Genomic DNA, 22,202 nt, shown 5'->3' on the forward strand with positions numbered 1-22,202 from the left:
CTCTATGTGAATATAAGTGACGGCTGGCAGCAGCACTGTATGGCATAGCCTGGGCTAAAGGCACGGTGACTTCTCGTAGGGCATGCTTTTGGTGAAACTACTAGGTATAGGAGCAAATCCTCAATGGTTAGAGGTACTCCAAGATGTATGGCAGCAGTGGCAGCCTGCTTCTAAGATTGCTTTAATTCTGGCTCTTTAGTTGTTTAGTTAAGCTAGGGAAAGTAAAGCATGGTAAGAGTAATTGGGTGAGTTACTGTTCATTGCTGCTGCAGTGATTTGATAATTTGTATGTCTTGGCTTTTATGCTCTGGTCCAAGGAATGTGAAGCAGCCATGTGCTTTTCAGTTTTCTCCTAAAAGTAAACTTCAGTAGTGCTTTGTGTACAAAATCTGGGGGATTGTAAGGGCAACAAAGGCAGGCATTAAAGTTTTGTAGTAGAGCTTTCTTTTGGTTTAGATCTTTGGTAGAAAAGTTGTGGAGCTTTTGTCCACAAAGCATCTCCTGGATAAATTTGCCATCTGTGCTGGGAATACAGTTCTGTGTAATTCTGTGTGTCTGGATGAAATAGCCACTTATGTGTACTTCATGTAGGATTTTGACAGCCAGCTGTTTGACTTCTTCAATACAGGGACCTGTTCTTATATTAGCATTGATGCCTTTGCAAGACTGAGGTTTAAACTTCCAATACTTTCGGTGAACAAATTGTATCTATATTTCATATAGATATCTATTATAGTTACATATTATAGGTGCCTATATTATAGTTACATATTATAGGTATCTGTATTATAGTTATGTATATTTTATATATATATATAGCTATAGATATGTGACTTACTGCTTCAGATTTTGCTCCAGTTTTTCAAATACTTCTGTCTGTTGCTTCTGGATGCCTTCATCCTACTATGTGATTTTAAACAAGGAAACCTATCATCATGAACTGTGGTGGGCTGATCTTTAGGTCATTATTTGTCTCCAGAATTAACTACACTGTTCTTCATTTCGGTTTAGGCTGCTTGCTTAAGGTAGGAACTTGGAAGCAACGTGAAGACAGACTTGTACCACATAGACCTTGTTGTTTGTTTCTTTTAATCTTGTGCTTTAGTACCACCCATCAGTCGGTTTCGACCTTGAAGTAAATTGAAAGCCGGTAAGTTGTGTGCATATTGTGACGCTAACATATTTTTGTTCCTTGACTTAGTGTCTTCATCTGTCAAAATGCTGCAGCCAGTTGATAGAATAATTTATTATATTTTCCTCTTTCAAAAGTGCTTGTGTTTCCTGCTAGTGGTCTGAATTGCTATGATGCTGTGCCTTGGTGTGCTGCTCCTAACTTGCGCTTAGGTTAATTCAGACTCCTTCCATCTGTTTCTTTGTTTCATGTGGGCCTTTGTGCTTGCTCCAGATCTTTGGAAATGTCTTTAAAAACTAGGTGTTTGTTGTATGGAAGGGCTGCCTTGTATAACTTAATTATTCTGTTCCCGTTGCCTTTTTCTCATCTTAGCTTTTTCTGGAACCAATATTAAAGGAATTCCATTTCTTGGCTTACACTTGTCACCTTCTGTTCTGTTTGAAGTGCTTGAGATGGAACCTCTTTATTTATTCATCTGTTCGAGAGGTATTTCAATGAGGGAAGGATGTTGAGCAAGCGGTGAGGTAGTTAAGGCAGCTAGGGATCCTTTGAGAAGCTCAGTGCTGGGAATGATTCAAACCTGGCATGATCAAATGCGTAGCAACAGTGTTTATTTTATTTTGATATTCAAGAGGGCCAAGAATTGCATGAGTATTTGCAATGTATTTGTCATGTGTTAAGAGTATCTAGGATCAGATCAAAAAACTACTCTGAGACTGCATATCCTAGCCCAGGATGGGTGAGCCACCGTCACTCGGAGTCAGTCTGTGCAGGTCTTGCTAAGGGCTACCAGTGCCCTTCAAAGAGGGGGTTTACAGAAGAAATAATAATAAGAAAATTAACTGTATAAGGTCCATGCCAGCCTCATTTCTCATAACTGTGTTATTAAAGGTTAAGTCAGGGTTCGACTGAAGGTGTTAGGCGAGTCAGCTGAATGGATCTTGAGCCCCACTAAAACTGGCTCTGCTCTTGAACGAGCCGAGAAGGTTACACTAGGATGGTCAGCCTTTCCACAGAGTCATTCCTTTACCATTGTCCTTAGCTGGATCTTTCTGCCAGTTTGCTTTTTGGGGGGGTTAATTTTTAAAACTTCATAATCTTAAGTTTTTTGTTACACTGACAGTGCAACTATGTGAACTTGATTATTCCACCTACTCCTTGCCCAGTGACAACTGAGCAATTAACATTTAAAGCCAACAATCTACACTTTCAATCTAAACTGTTGCTATGTTTATACGTCACAGGTTGCCCTCCGTTGACTTGGGAATGCAATGAGGAAGAACAGTCTTTTAGGTGCGCTGAATCTAAAATTAGCCTTCCACCTGGGTGGTTGTACTTGTAAAGCACTGTGCCCTGTGTTCAAGAGAAAAAAAAAAAAAAAAAGGCCAGAAAATAAAAGATTTTCTAAAGGTGAAGGCCTGATTTTGCTGTGGTGTTCCGTGAGACAGGAACAGCAGTGCTAGCTTAGGACTTGTAGAGCTGGGGTTTGGATCCTGCTGCTGCTGCGCGGCATGAGCATCCTGCACCTTGGTGAGATAGGCTTCAGTGCCTCAGCCCGTGGGGTCGAAAACAAGTTAGGATGGCTTTTGGGCTGTTTGAGACACAAGTAGTTCAAATACTGCTCTCCAAGAGTAGGCATACAGCGTGCCTCCTGTGGAGCTTTTCGGTGCAAGCACTGCCAGCTCATCTGTATTACCAGCTGTGGAAGGAAGGAAAATAACTGTGGGTGGTACGGCAGCACAAGCTGGAGTAGGATCACGGTACCGTACCCGTTGTTGTCTGGCAAAGCTGTATCCTGGCACCAGTACTCTGTTGTCTCCATATGGACTGAAGGTGCTGGTAGATCAAAATTAACTGCTGGCAAAGCTGTAGCCTGAAACCTGGGCTGTAAGGATGGCGTGACCCTTCTCATATGTGCACCAGGAATACGCCCTAATGCCTTAAATAAGTGTTACTCCACTTAGTTGTAGTATCTCCCGAACTAAAACTTGCATTCAGGGTCTGGTATTTGGACAAGTCATCCAGAGCAAGTCAAGAGCCACCCTTCTGAAGAAGCTGAAGATTGTATTTACATTGGCTTAATGTTTTGTTGTGGGTTTATTTCCAGGCAGGTGTGGGGAGGGGGTTGTCATAGCTATGTGTGACGCAGGCTGTGCAAGCTGCTGCTCAGGTCTAGGGTAGGCTCTGCTAGATCTGCAAACCTTAGTTCTGTTTTAGCATGAATCCATGGAGATTTCTGGGATGTTAGATGAGCAGGCTCTAAACCAAGCTGAACATGAAGGAAAGGTGCATTTCAGAGCTGCAGTGTAGGTCCCACGGTAGTATAGGGCAATAATTGAGGTCAAGAAGAGCAGTTGGGTGCCTGCTGAGGGCCTTTAGGAGACCTGGCAAGGTGCTTCCTTAGCCTACATGATGGTGTGCTCTGCGAGGCTGCTCTTCAGTGCAAGTTGGGCTGCCAGCGTTTCTAGCGCTGATACAGCCAAAACCCAAGTCCCTCAAGATAATCTAAAAACCTCCTGGTGGGTTTCATGTTGCAAGTGATGATTTCTGTTGCCTGGTGTGTAGTAGAATTCTAGTGAGATATCAAGGCAAGGTATTAAATGGTCTTTTCGATGCTAGCAAAGTGGCTTCACTTAAATCTAATCCTTTCACAAGAAGGCTGTTGGCAAATGTGAGAAAATGGAAAGGAGTACTAAAGATGAAGAGTTAACGTGGAGGATGCGATCTAAAGTGTTAACTCCTACTGGATGAAGATGTAAGTAAAAATTTGAAAGGGGAAATAATGATTTGGGATGGTAGGTGTAGTAGAACAGAGAGAGATGGACAGAGAGAGCTATGCAGATAAAAAAAAAGTTGTTAAAATCTTAGATTGACTATTTAAGTGCTCTGCCAGGCTATAAAGTGGCATCTCAACTGGGCGCCTGTTATTTGGGTATCCAGGAATAGGAAAGGTGGGAGAAGTGGGGATGGGTAGTAAACAAGCAGATCACCTCTGCCCTTGTCACAGGTGGGCTGAGTGGCATCGGAGCTCTTTTCAATCTTTCACTCTTATGTTCCTGTAAAACAAGCAAACAAAAACCTTCTTATTTTCATTCTCAACACCATGTCTGGCTCTAGACGATCCTGGAACCAGGTTATTGCTTTAGTTCTGACCTTTGGAAGAGAAGGACTGACTACGTGCATATTAGAAAAAGGTATGAATGTAATATGCTTGCACATGTGTAAATGTAAGTGCAGAATATCCTACAACATATGCCTCTTAGTTGTTAGATTCTTCAGACTTAGCCCTTTATGACTTGAAATGCTTCTTCTAACAGAAGCAAGTTGGTGCCAGAACTGCTAATAATGGCTTTCCAGAATAAAAGGAGCTAAAACATTCCAGATATTTTCCCATCTATAACTTTTTAAGTCCTTCTGGAGTTAGGAGGCTTAATTGCATTTTGAGGGTGTTGTGTTGTCATGGTTTTCAAGGCATAAGACTCAATCTGCGCTTTTTTTATTGTGAAACTGGAAAGAAGTTCTGGTCTGGGTGGTGGTGGTGGCTGTTCACAGGTGGTTTTAAAACCATCCAGGGTTAGCGTAGTGTGCGATCTCTTTAATTTAGTATTTTTAAGTTGAGCCGTTGAGGTGTCTTCATAAGTAGGTTCTGCTTACCCCACTTTTTTTAATGTCTTTGAAAAAGATACACAGCAGGGTTTAAATGGCTTGTAACCCTTTGAAGAAAATTAAAATTAATTTTAGGAGAGGCATTGTTTTATGAGCTGTTGAGAACCTCACAGCTTTCTGCACGGAGGTTGAAAGCCAAAGGAGGCCGGGCTGGGACTTCGGCCACCCATGAATTAATCAGCAGACTGGTAAGAAAATTCTGTATGTTTGGGCTTCCCAGGACACTTGTGCTGTTTCACAGCTGAAAAATCTGGTCTGGTCAGGAAAAGAGGGCCTCACGCATCAGAGTTGTTTATTGCACAAGCTGAGATGCAGGAGATGGAGCTGTGCCAGCTTTTGCAAACGAAGGACAAGGCTGCTGGGTTCAGCCTGCTGCGGCGGGGAGCTGTTGGGCTTGCTGTGCGTGCCAGATAATCCCAGCACGTGTGCACCAGGCTTGAAGCATCTCGGTTGTCCATGACTGTAGAGGATATCTGTGCGAGTTTGCAGGGGATCTTGGAAGCAAGGGTGGGAGTGGTAGGTGGTGTCTCGGAGGTCACTGGAAGGACAGCATCGGAAAATCCATGTTGATACTGCATCCTCTTGCTTGTTTGGACAGCAGTTTTTCCCATTCCCTGGTGGATTTGATCCCAACCTTGTCTGTTAGTGCTAAACACTAACCAAAGGAAGTCTAGCACTTACCTCTGTTTGGCTTTTGTTGCAGTCGTTAATCAATGAAGACCGCTGCATGTGAATGTCGTATGTGAGTACGTGTAGCTTAATGTCTCTCTCTCCTTATCTCTTCCTCTTTCAGTACCAGAAATTGCCCTTGCAAAATGAGCCAGCTTCCTCTGAAGAGCCCTTTGGCATCCCTGGTGTCAGAGGGCACGAATTCCACGGTAGAGTCTTTGGACAACTTGTCAATGGACAGTTTTTGGCTGGAAGTAGAGAACATTAAACAGAGCGCTGAAGCCGAGCAAGAGGAATGCAGCCTTGCAGATATCAAAACACAAGAGGGTAGGTTGCCAAAAATGTTGGGAGTGGGGGGAGGAAGATGGACATCTTACAGAGAAAATTTGCTTATGCACCTGAATGATTTGGAAACCTGTTGGAATATGGTTAGAATATTACCAGTCAGATCAGAGAGCTGTATTTTTAATTGGGTGGTAGGTAGTGCCCTGCAGAAGAGGAGTGCTGGCCTGGTCTACGTTCAGCTGCTGAAACAAAGCTGATGCTAAAGGTCCATCAGGAATACGCTCAAGGCTCCAGGGCATTTCAGACAGCCCCCACCAAGTGTGAGGGCTCCCCCTCCCCGTGCAGGAGGCTGTTTGGTAAACACGCTGTGACGGTTGGTGGTGTTTGGGAAGGCTTGTTTGTGTGCGTGGTTCTGAGACTTCATCCTAGTGGCTTTTGAGAGCTGCCTTTGTGGAAGGCAGACTCTCCCTCCTCTAGTTCAGTATTCAAGAAATCATAATAAACATCCAGAATGACTTGAGTCTGTCCACACAAGGTTTTTCTTATGTACCTCCTTTTGGTTTGGTTTTTTCTCTTTCTTGTGAAGACTGCTTCATGTGCATGGGGTGTTTCTACTGGGCTTTCTGTAGTGCTGATGTTATCCAGTATTTTGGAATAACTGGAATCTGGACTGATTGCCTTTTGACACGGGAGGTACAACACCCTGGGGTGCTGGAGGGATGTTAAATGGTGATAGGTGTCCAGTGATCCCACAGAGTGGGATTGTGCATTTCCCAGGTCCCTTTTGAAGAATGGGTTTTAATTGGTTGCGCATCCTCTTGACTGGTCGGGTTTGCAGCTGTGCAGCCTCCTGCTGTTGTGCTGGCTTGATATTGAGAAGGATCCAGGTGTGTGATGGGGAAATGCTTGAGTGACAGTCCCAGTGTGCTGCTGTGCTTGGGTGAATAGCTGTCCTGGGTGCACAGGGGGGCTCTGGAGGGTGGGGTGGAACAACCACCATCCGTGTCTGCTGTAGTAGGCAAGACACGGTAAACAGTAAGACCTGCTGTTAGTGCCCCTACATAAAGGACATACATGTGTTTCTTAGAACTGGAAGAGATGCAAAAGTGACTCAGAAAATGAGTGCGCCAGGAAGGAGACTCTGGAAAAGAGTCCGTGCCATGAGATGAAAGGCTGTCTGGGATATACAAAAGACTGATCTGCTAGAGGCAATTCGATTACTGTGTGTAAGCAGGGACACAAGGAAAAGTGTCTTAATGCTGTATATTAATCTAGCAGGCAAGAGCCGACTGCTTAATTGTCCACTGAAACCAGACAGACTTGAAATAATGCTCTGAGCTGGGGAAGGAGGTGCGGCACGCTCAGCCTCCTGGTGCCTTCTGCAAAGGAGCTTCGGTCAAACAAGCATTGTGCCAGAGGGGTTAGTGGCCGGGGGGACTCCCGATGGCATGGATGTGGGATTTGGCTGGTGCCTGTCGGCTTTCGCGTCTCTGCGATGTGTGGTTGGGACACTGCACGGTGGCAACGCGGCACAGGGGCTTCTGGGCTCCTCGGAGCCAAAGGCACCACCACGCATCGCGTGAAGCCCGAGAGGTCGTGCCTGGACAGCAGCTAACGGCTCCGTCCGGGGGTGGCACGGCTCAGCCTGGCAAACAGCTGATCAAAATTGCAGTATGGGGACAGCAGGGAGGCTACGCGTGGGTAGGTCGTTGCAAAAAGGCTGACCCAGTTGGAAAACGCTGGCCTCCTGTGCAAGCCCTGTGTAAGGGTGGCGTAATGGGAAGCTGCTTGTGACCTGGTACTGGTGGGAGGCCAGCATGTAACTTTGCAGAACTGGGTCAGCTGGAAGGTGCTGGTGGTACTTGTGGCCTCACTAACAGTCGAAGGGAGCAGAAAGTAGGTTTTTTTCTGAAATACGAGCAGCATTGTCCTTCCCTTGCTGTCTGCTGTTCATCCAGCTCTCTCCAAGGTCTGACAGTACAGCAGACTGATAACGTATGTGCTTTGCAGCAGTGCCACTAAAATACCTGTCAGCATCCTTATAGCATGTAATCACATCTGAGAAGTGTCTGCAAGGAGGGATTCTTCTTTACCTTTGAAAACTATGTAGGAAGTTGTGCTTAGTGTTTAGTCTGAAATTGTAGGATGCCATAGCTGTCCTGTAACTGTTTGGGAACCAAGTGCTTTACTATAAGCGCTTTTTTTTGTGGCTTGCTTGTGTTTCAAGTAACTTTTTAGAAGTGGTGTTCTTCAGTTTTGCAAATTTATTCCTAATAGTGCCCAATTCCCCCAAATGCTGCTTGTCTGGAACTCACAAGGCAAATCTTAGTGGCTCTCCAGGTTTAAACCTGTAGCTCAGCTTCTGTGGACCTCTCAGGTCTGACCTATTTCTCTCTGATTTCCCCCTTCTCCCCATAAATAACTTATTTTACTGGTTTTCTTTTGTGTTACTGGCAAACACAACTGGGCCAAAATATTAAATAAAGGAATTGAAATCTGGTGCTTTGGCATCAGCTGGGGCAGTAGGCTTACACGGATGTCCGATTTAGGGCCCGCAGCTTAGTATTGTGTATTAGATTAGTTTCCTGTTATGACTGGAATTGGGTATTTTCAAAATTTGCAAGCAATACACTTAACTTCCTTTAGTTCCCAAAGACAAAATAAACCAGAATTTTTTTTTTGCTCGCCGTGCTGCTGTGAAACCGCGGATGTAGGACAAGCATAAAGGAAGGAGTCATGGGCAGGACAAGTACATGAGCAGCTGTAACCAAGCGAGCAGCACCGTCGGGATGCTCTACCTGTTAGCTTCTGTAGAACCAGACATGGGAAAAGGCCAAAACTCAAGACCATGTAGGAAAGCTAGCCAATTTGCTAGATGATTCATTAAACACTTGACTTCAAGTCCAGCTGTATTTATTGTGGTGTACTGGTAAAAAAAGTCCTGTTTCATTAGAGTGCCTAACACCACCAAGAGCATCCCCCGAAGGCTGGAAAGAGTTTTAATGGAGTCACAATATGTTTTGCAAATGGCATGAATGCAGAAGTTTCCCTGGAAAAATTAGATTATTTTATCTCTCAAGAAGAGCTGCATGGCTTTTTTATTATTGATACAGCAATAACAGAGCTTTGCCTGAGCAGCTGTGATACCTGAGGAGACGGCAGTTTTCATAGGAAAGAACGAACTGTTCCGTTGCAGTTCAGTTGTGACAGTTTTTTCCCAGTATAACCTTTGGCAGAGCTATGCCGGAGCTGCCTGCGGTGAATGCATGTGGCACATAGAACTGAAAAGATAAAGGCTTTGTGGTGTTCGCTGTATTAAAGTTGAAGCCACCTGCTAAATTGCTTCTTTTATCCTTGGATTTCAAGTAGCTGCCTGGCTCAAGGCACTTTCTGGCTTGCACAAAGGGTGTATCCCATAAGGAAAAGAATTGTCTTCTGTGTTTGATGTGCAACTTTATATATGTTGAAAAATGAAATGGAATTGAGCTTGTTTGAGTAATGCTGCTGGACTGTCTCCAGGCTTCTCACACTTTGTTCTGGAACTGGAATGGTCTTTAATGTTTTTAATAGGTACAGACAGCAAGCAAATGCACAGAGTAACATTTTTGCTTTTGTTGGATGACTGTATGGATAACAGCCTACTGGAAAAGGTAAAGAACAGGGGTGGTGCGTACAAATAGTTCTGCAACTTTATTAAAATACAGTTGAATCTACCAGATCAGTGTTTGGATATTGAAGAGAAGAAAAAAAAAAAAAAAAAAAAAGTTGTTGATACACAGGTGTATGCATACAGATGAATAAAAATTAAAAGAAATAGCCAAATAGAGAAGAGTAAAAAAGCCAGATGTGCAGTGTTGTGGCTTCTTGCAGACCTTTTGTCCCCTCTCAAAGCTGCCGAAGGATCGGGTGTGCACGGGAGGCACTGCCATCCCTTGGGAGCTCGCTGGGCGCCGTTGCCTGCTGCCAGAGCTCCCCTTTGCACAGGCAGGCTGTGGAAAGGCAGATTTAAGTAAATGCATCAGACTTTCCTCCCCTGTCCTGTGAAAGCCCCTGCTGGGTTCCATTCCTGTTGCAGTGCTTGTGCGAAATACTGAGCAGAGTTGGGCTCATGCCCCCTCTTCTGCCCAGCTGTTGGGAGCCTGTGTTCCTGGCGACACCCATGCCTCCACAGCTATTTTTTTTCTTTTCTTTTCCCTTGTCTTGGGTAAGGGGAAGGGGGGGGTGTGGGCAGTTATAGCTGCCCCAAGTGCCGTCTCTCCTCTGGTTTCACCCTGATACCCAGCTGGGAACAGGGCTGAGATTTTGAGAATAGCTGTGGCTTCCTAGCACAGAAGTGGCTCCCTTCCAGCGATGTCCCACTGCCACCCCAGAGACGGGATGGCTCGGCCTTCTGGTTTTCCACCTCTGAAGTGTTGCAAACACTCAAATTGCTGTTCTCCTTTCTCTTCTCGCTCGACCTTCTCATCCATTGCCTCGCAGAGGGAGAAGCTGAAGCCGAGTGGCTCCAAGACGCAGGTTTGTCCGACCTCCTTGGGGACCATGCCTCGGAAAATGACAACATCGTGCTGCTCTCCACCCTGACCAAGACCCAGGCTGCTGCCGTGCAGCGGCGGCTGGACACCTACTCCCGGTCACGGAGGAGGAAGAACAAGCATCCTGTGCGTGATGTCCGAGACATTTTTGGAGTGGTCAGCTCGGAGGTATGTTAATTGAGTGGGGTCTCCTGAAAGACTTTGTTGCGTGGTGGGAGGTGACTTGGCTTTCTGGGTTTAGGGCTACTGTCATTTCCAAATAGATGACTTCATCTCTTGAGCAGAAATGAAGCTGAGACTGTAGGAATTCTGCATCCAGATTGCAGCACTGAGGCTGCTACAAAACGTGCAGATCCCGTGAGCTCCCTAGAGATTGCTGGAAGGCTTCTGTGCAGTGCCCACAGCGCTGCAGCCTTGCAGAGCATGTTTGGAGCCCTCTTGTGTTCTCTCCATTCCAGTGATGTGTTAAATCATTATTAACCAAAAAAAAGAAAGAACTTAATAAATTCAATTCTGATAAGCTGACCTTGTACAGCTTGTAATCCTGGAGAAAGACTAGGAAAGACTAGCTGTTGCCTGTTGGGTTTTTTTCTTTTTTGCTAGAGAATACATAACCATTACCTTTTCGCCTGCTTCCCTGCTGTGCTGCAGCTGTCTTGGTTGTGGCCACAAGGTGCAGCATTCTTATTTTTTCTAGGGACTGTTGAAAAGTATCCAAATCTGGTCTCCTTGTGACTTTTTCTACTCAGTCAAGTGTCTAGGCAGAAGATCTTAACTAAGATCTACCTCTTTGAGCAGCACGGGACCCTTGCTCTCTACAAGAACTGAATACTCCTTTTCCTCAGGCTGAACCTCTTTACAACTTCTTTTACTGTAATGAGATTAATTATACCCAAAGAATCCCTTGGATGCTTAAGGGAATGACGCTAGCAGCCTGCAGCATCACTGGAAGCTGCTGTGGTTACGTTCTTGGTAACTGCCCGGTGCCGAGGTGCTGATAACTTCCTCACTGGGAATTGCACTGGGACAGTCACGGTTGATTCTCTTTTGCAGAGTGTTCCGAGTGTTCCTCCCTGAATGGGTGGCAAAAAGATGACATTTCTGGGAGTAATAATGCTGCAAGGTTGTCCTAAGTGCCTCAGTTGAAATTCAGCAAGTTTTTAAACTTGCAGATTACATAGAAGCCTGTTATATCTCTTAAAATAATTGTACTGTCTTTAGAATAGGAATGGGGATTTTTGAGCTCTTAATCTTAGGTGTCCATGCACTAGATCGCTAATACTTGCATTTGATAAGCAACTGCATCTGCTTTAAATCTGATGTTTTAAAATTACATTTTAGTGTAACAAAAGCATGTACAAAGATGCTAAATTTGTCTTTTTAAATAGCCTTAGTTTGATCAGATGTGAAAAATCCAGATCAGCATCCAGCAAGATCACTGGACTCTTTCCCCTCCACTCCCCACCCCAGTAACACTGCTGGAATTACTTGTATTTTCTTTCAAAAGAATACGTGTTCTTTTACTCATATTTTTCTTTCAGCAAATTGAGTTGAAAAAAATTCCGATACAGAATTACTTGTATTTTTCTTTCAGCAGATTGAGCTTAAAGCTAATTCAGTTCAGCTGTGACTGGAGTGGAAGTGGTTCAGGCTGTAAGAATGCAGGCAGTCATTTGTCAGTCATTTCGGTTTTTATTTCCATCGGTGTTTCAGGACTGTTTTGCAGTTTGCCTCCTGTCCACCTCTGTTGCGAGCTGCTCTCAGGCATCAAAGGTTTTGGCATTTCTGTCGGAACCTTTCCACATATTTCCCGTGTCACTGTTCTGTGCGGGCTGTTTGCACTGCAGCTGGATCTGAAGATGCTGGGGGATTATTCATTCCATGATCTGTGATTTAGCTGCAGATGCTGAAAGAGTTGGTTCTGCTCTCATGGCAAGCCCATCAGTTGTGCACCTACTCTAAAGACAAATACTTCTTCTGTGCAGATTAACCCGTGTGTCCACCTGCACTGACTTTGCACAGGTCCCTTTAACTTTCAGCCCTCCATCCGCAACTCTGTGCCATAAGCAGGTTCTTGGAAAGTCACTAATTTTTGGTAATGGAATAAGCTTTCCTATATTCTAACTAGCTCTAGTAAATGTAAGGTTTTTAATTAACAAAATTATCTGCCACATGCCTCCTTACGCTTCTAATGGTTAATTTCTCTCTCTAGATGAGAGAGGTAGGTTACTGTGAAGCCCACAAAGGGAAGCTTTTGACTGCCGCTTTCTTAGCGTGTTCTTTCTTGTGAAACTGTGATCACAGGCAGCGGGTGGATCCCACGCAGCTTGCCTGGTCCACTGTTTGTGATCTCCTCAATGCGTGAACTTAAAGGGGAAAAATGGCTAATGATTTGTGAAGGGAAGAATTGGCCTAATGATGTGCAAATCTATCACAAATACTGTCTATGAGAGTGTCGTCTGTTTTTCACCTGTATGCCAGATCGTCTAATTATGGTTCCTAATTTCAGAACAGCCTTGTAGCCCTGAGCTCGAGCAGCGTTTTCTTAGACTAGCAGGTGATGTCAGGTGTGTGTTGTCTGCCAAAAACAGGCTGCCTTACGATAACTTCTGTTTTGTGTAGGTAAACATGTTCTGGTTTATTTTTCAGGAGACAGCAGCAGAGAAAGAGGAGTCCAGCCCAGATCAGCTGTGGCACAACCTACGGACCTCAAGTGCACAGCGAAGTAAGGAAGGTTTGGATGTGGAGAAGGATCTGGAGGAGGGTGGAACTGGAAGGGAAGTCATGCTTATCTAGGCTCTGAAACATCAGCCCTGTATGTGTTTGGGGGATTTTGGTGGGGGTTTTGGGTGGTGGCGGTGTGTGGGTTTTTTTTAAATACATGGTTATCCATAGTTGTGGATGTAAATTTTTCCAGGGTCTAGTGTCAGGAATTGCTGCTCAAACTGATAACTAACTCTTTTGGAAAGCAACTAGAAGATGCAAATAAAATCAGTCCAGCGAAGATCATGTAGTGAAACCCTATAAACGCCATATGCAGTTGTGTAAAGAGAAGTTAGCCACAGGCACGTCCTTTAATTTAAGGCCATGCTCGTGTCTTACCAGTGGCCTGGTGACTGTAGCCATGTTAATGGCTTTAAGCTCATCTTACTCTATTGATCAGGCTCAGGACTGCCTGCAAGAACACTGTTTTCAAATGTTAATGTAGGATTTTTTAGAAGCAGTGATACCCAAATGTGTCTCAAACCGCTTTTTTAGCACACTTGTATTTTAAGCTTCACCCTTCTGGCTTTCTGAAATTCAAGGCAATTTCTCCGCTGTAGCAGAAACCCAGGAATACTTCTGTACGGTTCGGAACCCTGGAAAAGAGGAAGTGTTCAACATGGATGTTGCCTACTCGGAGCAAGCGGCTGTCCTGCTCAAGGGATCGTTCCTGTCTGAATCTAGGAAGTTAAAGGATGGAAATGCCCTAACTGTAAGCGCTGAAGGGATCTCTACTGTTAGAACTTATTAGTCTCCTCTTGTCGAGAAGGGTACGAGACAATTCAGTTGTACGATCAACTCTTGGAAATGTCCTCAACGGATAGTGTTGTGTTAGGTCTACATTAGGTAGGTGGTTTTGAACAGGCAGTGCTGTTACCTTTGCAGAACTGAGCAAGGATAACCATTGTGTTAGTGGAGGGTCAAAAGAAGTAAGTCTTGTGTGTGAAACTAGCTATTTTGGTACAGAGCTGAGTCGTTTCCACTGAAAAAAAGAGAATAACTGGACTTTCCTTCTTGTAATTCTACGGATTTTCTTCTCTGTAAATGTACTGGATTGCTTCCAAAGTTCAAGTGGATTAGGGTGGGTATCAGGCTGTTTTTAATTTAGATAAATTGGGATCTCCAATGTGATTAAAGAGCAATACTGAAAAGGAAAAATATTTATTCAACTGTGGGTTGAGTGGAAGTAGTAGTTTTGCATATATTTTTGGTGTCGAAAACAGAAGAATTAATAGATGCCTGGTTACGGTAAGTAAGAAAAAAATGCAACAAAACTTGGTAACTAGCAGGATTAGTAGTTGATTGCACTGAATGTCTTGGGGGTGTATGTTTTCCCTTAGAAATTTAAGATCCCCAAGGGCAGACTAGGAGTGACCAGGATCGGAGATCTATCTGCTCAGGACATGAAGAAGATCCCCACGCTGGCCCTTATTGAGCTAACAGCTCTCTGTGATATTCTGGGCTTTGAGCTGAAGAGAAACAAAGCAGCAAAACTGAAAACAACAGGTTAGTTGTATGTCATCTTAATCTTTTTGCGTGCCCTTTTTTTAGTGTGTTTTTGTTGTTGTTTTTTTTTTTTTTTTACACTGATCTTCTCATAGGTTTGTGTTTCAAGTGTTAGAACAGAGAGGGTCTTTGCTAAGAAACCTTGTGATAAGTGTGTGTTCCTCGATCAGAATTTGTCCTGGAAGTCACGGGGTCCTGACATCAAGACCTAGCACCGCATTTATGTCTGACTATCAAATGCACTTGTTCCGTTGAACTATTCCTCTCTTTTTCTCCAGTATCTATTCTTACAAAATGTGCCACTTAGGGGTATACCGTCCACCAGAGACTTACGTCCGTATCAGAGGTGATGCAGATTTATAACCTGTTGCTTCTGTTGTAGAGAAAAGGCTCTTTGGAGTTCCGCTCAACACCCTGTTGGAAAATGACCAAAAACTGCTCCCTAACACCAAGGTCCCTCTGTTACTCCAGGCAGTAAGTTTTCTGGTTTCATTCACACCTCTGACCCTCACAGTCGGGAAACCTGTGAGAAGGGAGGGCTGACTTCTCATCCTCCATGCCTAAGAGCTTTCTTTTTCCCCCTCCTTTAATAGCTGCTGTCATGCTTGGAAAAGAGAGGACTTGAAACAGAGGGCATTTTGAGAGTTTCTGGGTCCCAGACCAGGATCAAGGTATGAGCTCTTTAGTAGTGTTTGAAGTGTCAGGGGTGGTTAGGGAGCATGTTGCTGAAGCATCTAAATAACCTGAATTGTCTCATCTCCCTTCCCAGTACAACTATAAATGCCATATTTCTACATTTCTGCAACTAGAAATATTGCTGGGAAATTTGTGTTTCCCCAGACATAAATTTCCCAGGGTCTGCTGGGGAGGGTCTCTGCACCCTTTTGACTTGATGAGTTGCCCCCCTAGTGCTCAGCTACGGAATTTCCCTTGTATTTACTTATTAAAGCATGTCATAAATTCCACCTTTTTAATAGAGTCTGGAACAGAAGCTGGAAAGGGATTTCTACACTGGCCTTTTCCGCTGGGATGAAGTCCACCAGAACGATGTATCTGGGTTGCTGAAAAGGTTCATAAGAGAGCTGCCGGCCCCGCTGCTGACAGCAGAGTACCTCCCTGCTTTTGCTGCTGTGCAAAGTGAGTCCCTGCTTTGGCTCTTTAGCATCAGTTTGCTGGTTTGTGCTTTTCTTGCAAAGCTCTGCTGGTCTAGGGCTTTCCCGTCAGGTGTGTTGGGAGCCCGTGGATTTGATGGGAATAGAGAGCCTGACACGAGCTGTAGCCATGCTCCGTGTGCTGGGTGCCGTGTGTACCCACAGATCAGCCTGAGAGTCACGGTCACTGGCGCTTGGTTGCATACGTCTTTCTTTAGGAAGACTGTCCTGGGGTCTTAAATCACGTTGTGTCATTTGAGGCTGCCATGAATTAAGACAAGCTGATAAATAATGATGTGCAGCCTGAGCTGTGGCAACTGGCCAGGCTGCACGAGCTTGGCTTGCCAGCCAGTAATGCAATATATTGCAAGCACCTGAGTTTGGGGTTTGTGCCCCAATAGATGGTTTGAATGGGTTAGGCTAACTGCTTAAGTATGTGACTTTTTTGTTCAAAAACTGGGGAATAATGGGGTCTTTTGATGCCCTTCAAGGGCATCAGACTTGCTGGCAGACCATGTATTCCGCAGCAGATCAGCCAGTCTTCTAAAACAGAGGTAGTTCACTTCATAAGGGCAGTATGAGCTTGATTTACTTCTGTAAAACAAGGCCTCCAATCTTAGATGACAAACGCTACAGTAATTGTCTTATTCCTTGGGGGATCCCCGTGCTCAAAAAGAACAGTGTCAGAAGCCTGAATCCTCTGTCCTGTTGTTGCTCTCCCTCTCCAGATATTCCAGACCTTAAGCAAAGATTGCAAGCTCTAAACCTCCTGATCCTGATTCTACCAGAGCCCAACAGAAACACTCTAAAGGTAACTATCTGTTGTGGATTTAACTGGAAAAGCATGATCTCGTTACAAGTTTTTATTTGGAGAAACCCTTGCCGGCTTTTGCAAATGATATACATCGTGCTTTTTGGTTTTATTTCACCAACTTGAGAATGGAAACCCATGACGGGGGGAGCAGGCAAACCTCAAGGCTGTGCAGTGCACGTAAGCTGTAAGCACAGCCTGCCTTTTGGGGACAAGCTGAAGAGCAGCAGGGATCCCTGTGGTTTTGGAGTATCCTGTCTGGAAACATGCTGCTTTTCTTTAGTGTGTTAAACCACTTCACTGTGGAGTGGAAGATCTCTAGGTCTTACTTTGTCTGTAGGCCTGTTAAGGAATAGGGAAAGAAATTCAGTCTTGATTCGTGGGTATTGCCATCATCTATGACAGATAGCTTTTTGTATATTTATTTTAAAATTGAAACTACTAAGCTTATGACTTCCTGCCCTTTTCTGATCAGAAGGCATTTTAAATCCTTTCACCTACTACTTCTTGAAAGAAGAACTGCTGATGGGATCAGCTTTGCAGGCAGTGCTGCATCTCTGCCTTCCTGTGCTTTATGAGAACTGTGGTGGCTGCTGCTGTCTCTTTATTATTTTTTTTATTCTTGTTTTTACTCTCCTGAGTAGTTCAGCTTCCAGGTAATAAAGGCAAGGCTGATTTAGCACCCTACAGGCTTTACTTAGAGTGCTGGAATACACAATCCAGTCAAAGATGATCTGTCACGCATCATTGCTTTGGTGGAGTCATGAGGCAGAACAGATGATCCAAAAGGATTTGTTTTTCCACATCTGGGAATAGCTTTGAGGGGATACGGGGGGAAGGGGGGTGTCATCTTTGATTCTGTAACTTTTATAACTGGACTTTGCGCATTGCCACCTGCCAAGAAGAGCTCATCTACTGCCCATACAGACTGTCTCTCCTGATCAGTGACTGCTGGAGGAACTCCTTCTCTGCTCGGTATTGTTATTTGTTGCTGTCCTAGTACTAGAAATTGGTCACTGAACTTCCTAACTGGAGAAATAAGGATTTGCTCATGGATATCAACAAAAAATGCTAATTAAATGATATCTGCAGCAACTGCTGCGGTAGTTTCTTGAGCTTATTGGTAATGGATGTCTTAAGTCTCTTCCCCTCTCTTTAGGCTATACTTGAGTTTCTCAGCAAAGTGGTTGCCAGGGAGAACAACAACAAAATGAACCTCTGGAACGTTTCCACAGTCATGGCCCCAAACCTCTTCATGCACAAGGGGCTGCCAAACAAGATCCCCGAAGGGAAGGAGAAGCAGCTGGCAGAGGGGGCAGCTGATGTTGTGCGGATGATGATCCATTACCAGGATTTGCTTTGGACAGTAAGCAGTGCAGGTGTTTTGTGGTGTGGTGTAGCAGTGTCTGGGTCTCATTAGAATCGGGCTAGGGGAAGGGATAGCCTTGGAAATTTCAGAGGAATTAAATGTCTGTGGGCAAAAACTCTGGCTGAATTCCAAGACTACTTGTTTTCAAGGTGTATAGATATTTTGTCTATTTAAGGAACTTCATAAAGTGACATTTAGTTTCTTAAATGGCATCCTCACGTCTGCTTGATTTCTTTTAATTCCCGTTTTCTCCTTTCTCCCCTGCCCAGGTCTCTTCTTTTCTGGTAGCTCAAGTGAGAAAGCTGAATGAGAGCAATAGCAAAAGGTACCAGTTCTGTGACAAGAGAATTAAAAATTTGTTGCGGAAGATTCATGCTGATAAAGACAAGGTGGAAAAGAACCAGGCAGAGGTGAGTTAGGGCTTGGGAAAAACTGAGCCCTTTCATAGTGGCGGCAAATGCTTTTATGAGAACTTGGAAAACTGTAAGGAGTGATGCTCTTTAAAGAGCAAAAGGGAGAAAAATGTGCAGAACAATGTGAAACAGGTTTCCAGACCCTTTTGGTAAAGTTGTGGCAAAAACTGATCCCAACAGCAAGAGCACCAAATACATTTCAGGCTGCAAAACACTTGGTTAAGATGCTGCATGGCTGCAGGTGAGCGTGGGGAGAGACCAGGAGCAGAAATGTTGGTCTTTACCTCATGTTAAAAGCAGAATTCATATGGCTCTTCTGTCCCATGTGTTTAGATGGATATATCCGCTGTGATAAAGGCAGACATATTTTTATGAACTTAAAGCAAAAATTTAGGCTATTACAGCAGTATAAAAGTACATTTTGCATGTGATTTTTTTTTTTGTTGTTGTTCCATAATGCCACTGATCTATGTATGGGGGAGAGTTTGAAGTCAAGGTTCTTGCCACTGAATAGAAGTCAGTTCCCTGACAAATGAAATGGCTCCACTTCTTGTGTTGGTGGAGACTGAGAATTTGAAACAGATATTACTACCAGATCGATTTGACTGTCAAAGTCTGGAAAGGATCCTTGGAGTCATTCTGCATTTTTTTTTTTTTCTTTTTTGTTACTGCTGTTAGTTGAATAAGTGTAGGTCTGTAGCAGCCAGGTTACATCATGCAGTGCTGGATTTTAAGTATTGCATAGCAGTGGTGGTGCAACTGGGATGCTCTAAGGTCACGAGCTAGATGGAGTCTGCAGGTAGAAATAATACACCGAAAACTTAAATCTGCACACCCAGAGGAGTTTGTGTTCCCATGCACCAGTACATCCCCTGCCTTTCTGTACGAGCTGGGATACTGAGATGTCTGCCTGAAATCTGGCTTCTTAAGGCGACATGTCACTGTTGAAGGTGCTGTGTCTTCAGAGAGGACAACTACTGTTCAGGCAGGCAGGCAGGCAGATGACCCGACGCTTAGGAAGTACTCTTAGCACTGTTCTCGGTGTTCTGTGCTGGTTTTGTAGAGGATTTGGGATTGCAAAATTCACTTGCTGCAGATCAGACCCCAGTAGAACAGCTCAACATTCTCCACAAAAATTCTGAGGAGTTGCTTTGTGAAGCAGTTGATGAAAACAGTCGTGAAAAAATAGCATTTTGACTGCTCTGTGATGGCTCAGTGCTTCCTTTTTTTGAAACTACCTTTCTGAAATTCAGCACTCTGCAATTCAACTGTCTAAACTCCTTTTTCAGTAACATAAATGAATTCCAGAGAAGTCTTATCAGACGTGTGCAAAACAGTTTGTCAAAATTTATTCTGACAAATCCTATTTTCATCAAAGCTTGTGTTGCTGCCGGTGCTGTATTTGAACAGCAGAGAGCACCAGCGCACACTGATGGAGAGCGGTGCTTTTCTCCCCAGCCGCAACACCCAAGTATTGATTTTATAACGCTCCTCTTGATGCTTCTATTACCTTCCAGCCTTCCTAAGAAACAAACCTAAATTCTCTGAGCAGCTGGCTGGATGGGTTTAATTCTTCACACTCACATCTATTTTGAAACGTGATGTTTTAGCTTGATAATAAAGTTGTTCTTTAAGTACTTTCTTCTTTTTTGTCTGCCTCGTTCAGCCTTCCAAGGTTGTGAAAGCCCACGCCTCGCTCCTCCTGAAGGACTCGCTGGAGGTGCGTTTGAACAATGCAACCAGAGCTGCTGATGTCTTGAGGCAGTTTCAAAAGAACCTGTGCCAGAATGGCTGGAATATTGTTAACACTGTCAACCTCCTCAAGTGGTAAATGGCTTTTTCTTTGCTTTTTTCTTTTTAAATGTAAAAACAGTACCACTAGGTTGTCTAGTTGCTCTTTTCTGTCTTCTGGCACAGTAAGCATTAGGAGACTGTTCTCTGCTCTTCTATTCTAAGCTTTGGAAATAGTGTGTTGGACAGGACAGGCAAATGTTAGTTCAACGAAGTGATTCTGTCACTGTGCTTGGGCTGCCAGGAGGTCAGTCATCCCCTCTGGGCTGCTGGATGACAAGGGAACTTTAGCAGCCTTGCTGCAGGGGAGAGAAAGTGGCATAACATTGACCCTGCAAAAGAAACCCTTTCTAGCTCTTCTGGAGAAAAACACCGCCCGTGCAAATTATTTGCCTGGGGTAGTATGTCCAACATGCATACGGTAATATAGGCACTTCCTAAAATAAGCTCTGCAATTCCCTCCTATGCTCCAGTGGTGAATTGCTGAAATAACCCAAAACATGAACAGAAGAATTCCTGCCCCCTGTCACCATGCCTGTAGGCTGAATTTAGTTGATAAAGTGTTAGTGCATCTCCTGACTGTGTCCGTGGACAGGAGATGTCTAGATGAGGAGGGTGGATGGGAAGCTGGCTGAATATGGGTCAGCTGGTGGTGTCTCACTAACAAGTTACTACAGATGCCAAAGTCTTCCTGTAGGTGAGCTGCTCTTCAGCAGGCTATCAGTGCTAGAGGAATAGCACCAACTAGCTTTGGTATTTATGCCTGTTGTCTTCCTGTTGAAAAGTTAGTGTTTGCATATAGTGTGCTTCTTGCTACCAGTGAGGAGTACCGGCCTTGTTTTGTTTTTTTTTTTTGTCCTTTCCAATTTTGGGTGTCCTTTCCAACAGCTGCAGTGTTCGGGAAGCTCTCTGTGCCATGGCCTGTATCTTCTTGAACCATTGCTGGTTTCTGAACCATAGACAATTCTTTTGGAAGAAACATTACTGAACTATCTAACCTGACTTTCACAGAGCTTTAACTTCAATATGTTTTTCTTTCTGCAGTAACAACTCCATGGAGTGCACAAACTTGCTCCTGTATGAAGTGGGAGGCAATATTGGTAAGCCTGGATGGTAACTGAAAATAAGGACCCTGGTACCAGTTTTTGTGCTGAACTTGTCTTAGGAGTGAGTTATAAAAAGAACGAGATTTGGAGGGCAGGCTCCAAAAGTTAGAAGACAAACAAACAGGTGTGGGTTGACCTCACCCACAGCGAGCAGCACCTGTCAAAGCTCTTGGGTTGATAGTTCACATGTCTTCCACCCATTGCTGAAAAGCCTTTATGGTGCAAGTATGTGGGAAGGTTGAAGCCTGGACTTCCAAAAATACGTAACATTAATGGATCTTATTCAGAAGCCGCCTGTCAAGAAAAGCAGAAACTCAGAAATCCAAAACTCTCGAGGACAGAGACATGCAAAACTGGGTCCAGCTTAAAAACAAACCAACCTCCCATTCTGTTAAATGTACCATGTCAAACTCCCTCTCCCCTCAATGATAAAAGTTCATGTTTGGAATGAAGTGTAGAACTTAAAACCATAAATTACGTTAATCTAAATAAAGGGAAACTTCCTCCTATACCACGAGGCTTTTAATAGTGTGCTGCTTATCTGGGCTTGAATTAAGCATGGTAGGCTGGCACGTGGCTTCTGTCTGCCTTCGCCAACTTTCTGACAAAAGAACCCGTGCTAACTTGGGTGGAAGTTTCTCCAACTATGTACTTAAACCAGTTGATGATCGCCCATCACCAAGTTCCACTCGTCAGTAGGGTAACATCATCAAATGGAGAGGAGACTTAAATAATATGATTGCAGCAGCAGTTCAGGGTGTCTGGAAACAGAAAGGAATTCTTCTGCCCTGTTACAGCTGCTGCTGGTGACTGCTGCTTACTGGAGTGCTTTGGCGAGCGCTTTGGCTGCCTGTTTGTATTTCTCTTAGTAGCATCCGTAGAAGAAAAGCTCTGTCGTTGGAAACAGTTTGGTCTCTGCATTTGATAGCCAACGTTATTTCGTGGTGGTTCTCAACTGCTGAAGTTAATGGGTGTTAAAGTTAATACCTATACACAAAGGCTGAAGCT

At 44.2% G+C, this 22,202-nt stretch overlaps 1 protein-coding gene across 6 annotated transcripts in view; it reads left to right on the forward strand.

The window, feature by feature from the left end:
* The window catches only part of ARHGAP40 (Rho GTPase activating protein 40), a 42,294-nt gene that overhangs the window by 17,348 nt on the left and 2,744 nt on the right, over window positions 1-22,202 (forward strand). For 5 of the 6 annotated variants that reach the window (XM_037402800.1, XM_037402799.1, XM_037402798.1 and 2 more), the window contains 13 exons: window positions 5,592-5,794; window positions 10,232-10,452; window positions 12,934-13,009; window positions 13,608-13,759; window positions 14,388-14,553; window positions 14,936-15,027; window positions 15,147-15,224; window positions 15,531-15,690; window positions 16,433-16,515; window positions 17,675-17,881; window positions 18,154-18,294; window positions 19,964-20,124; window positions 21,133-21,188. In XM_037402800.1, coding sequence (XP_037258697.1) covers window positions 5,614-5,794; window positions 10,232-10,452; window positions 12,934-13,009; window positions 13,608-13,759; window positions 14,388-14,553; window positions 14,936-15,027; window positions 15,147-15,224; window positions 15,531-15,690; window positions 16,433-16,515; window positions 17,675-17,881; window positions 18,154-18,294; window positions 19,964-20,124; window positions 21,133-21,188 — 1,774 coding nt within the window. In that variant the 5' untranslated portion in view covers window positions 5,592-5,613. The remainder of the gene's footprint in view (window positions 1-5,591; window positions 5,795-10,231; window positions 10,453-12,933; window positions 13,010-13,607; window positions 13,760-14,387; window positions 14,554-14,935; window positions 15,028-15,146; window positions 15,225-15,530; window positions 15,691-16,432; window positions 16,516-17,674; window positions 17,882-18,153; window positions 18,295-19,963; window positions 20,125-21,132; window positions 21,189-22,202) is intronic. The other variant, XM_037402796.1, reaches the window with a different exon arrangement.

This window comes from Falco rusticolus, chromosome 10, assembly GCF_015220075.1.
Source record: "Falco rusticolus isolate bFalRus1 chromosome 10, bFalRus1.pri, whole genome shotgun sequence".
Lineage (NCBI taxonomy): Eukaryota > Metazoa > Chordata > Aves > Falconiformes > Falconidae > Falco > Falco rusticolus.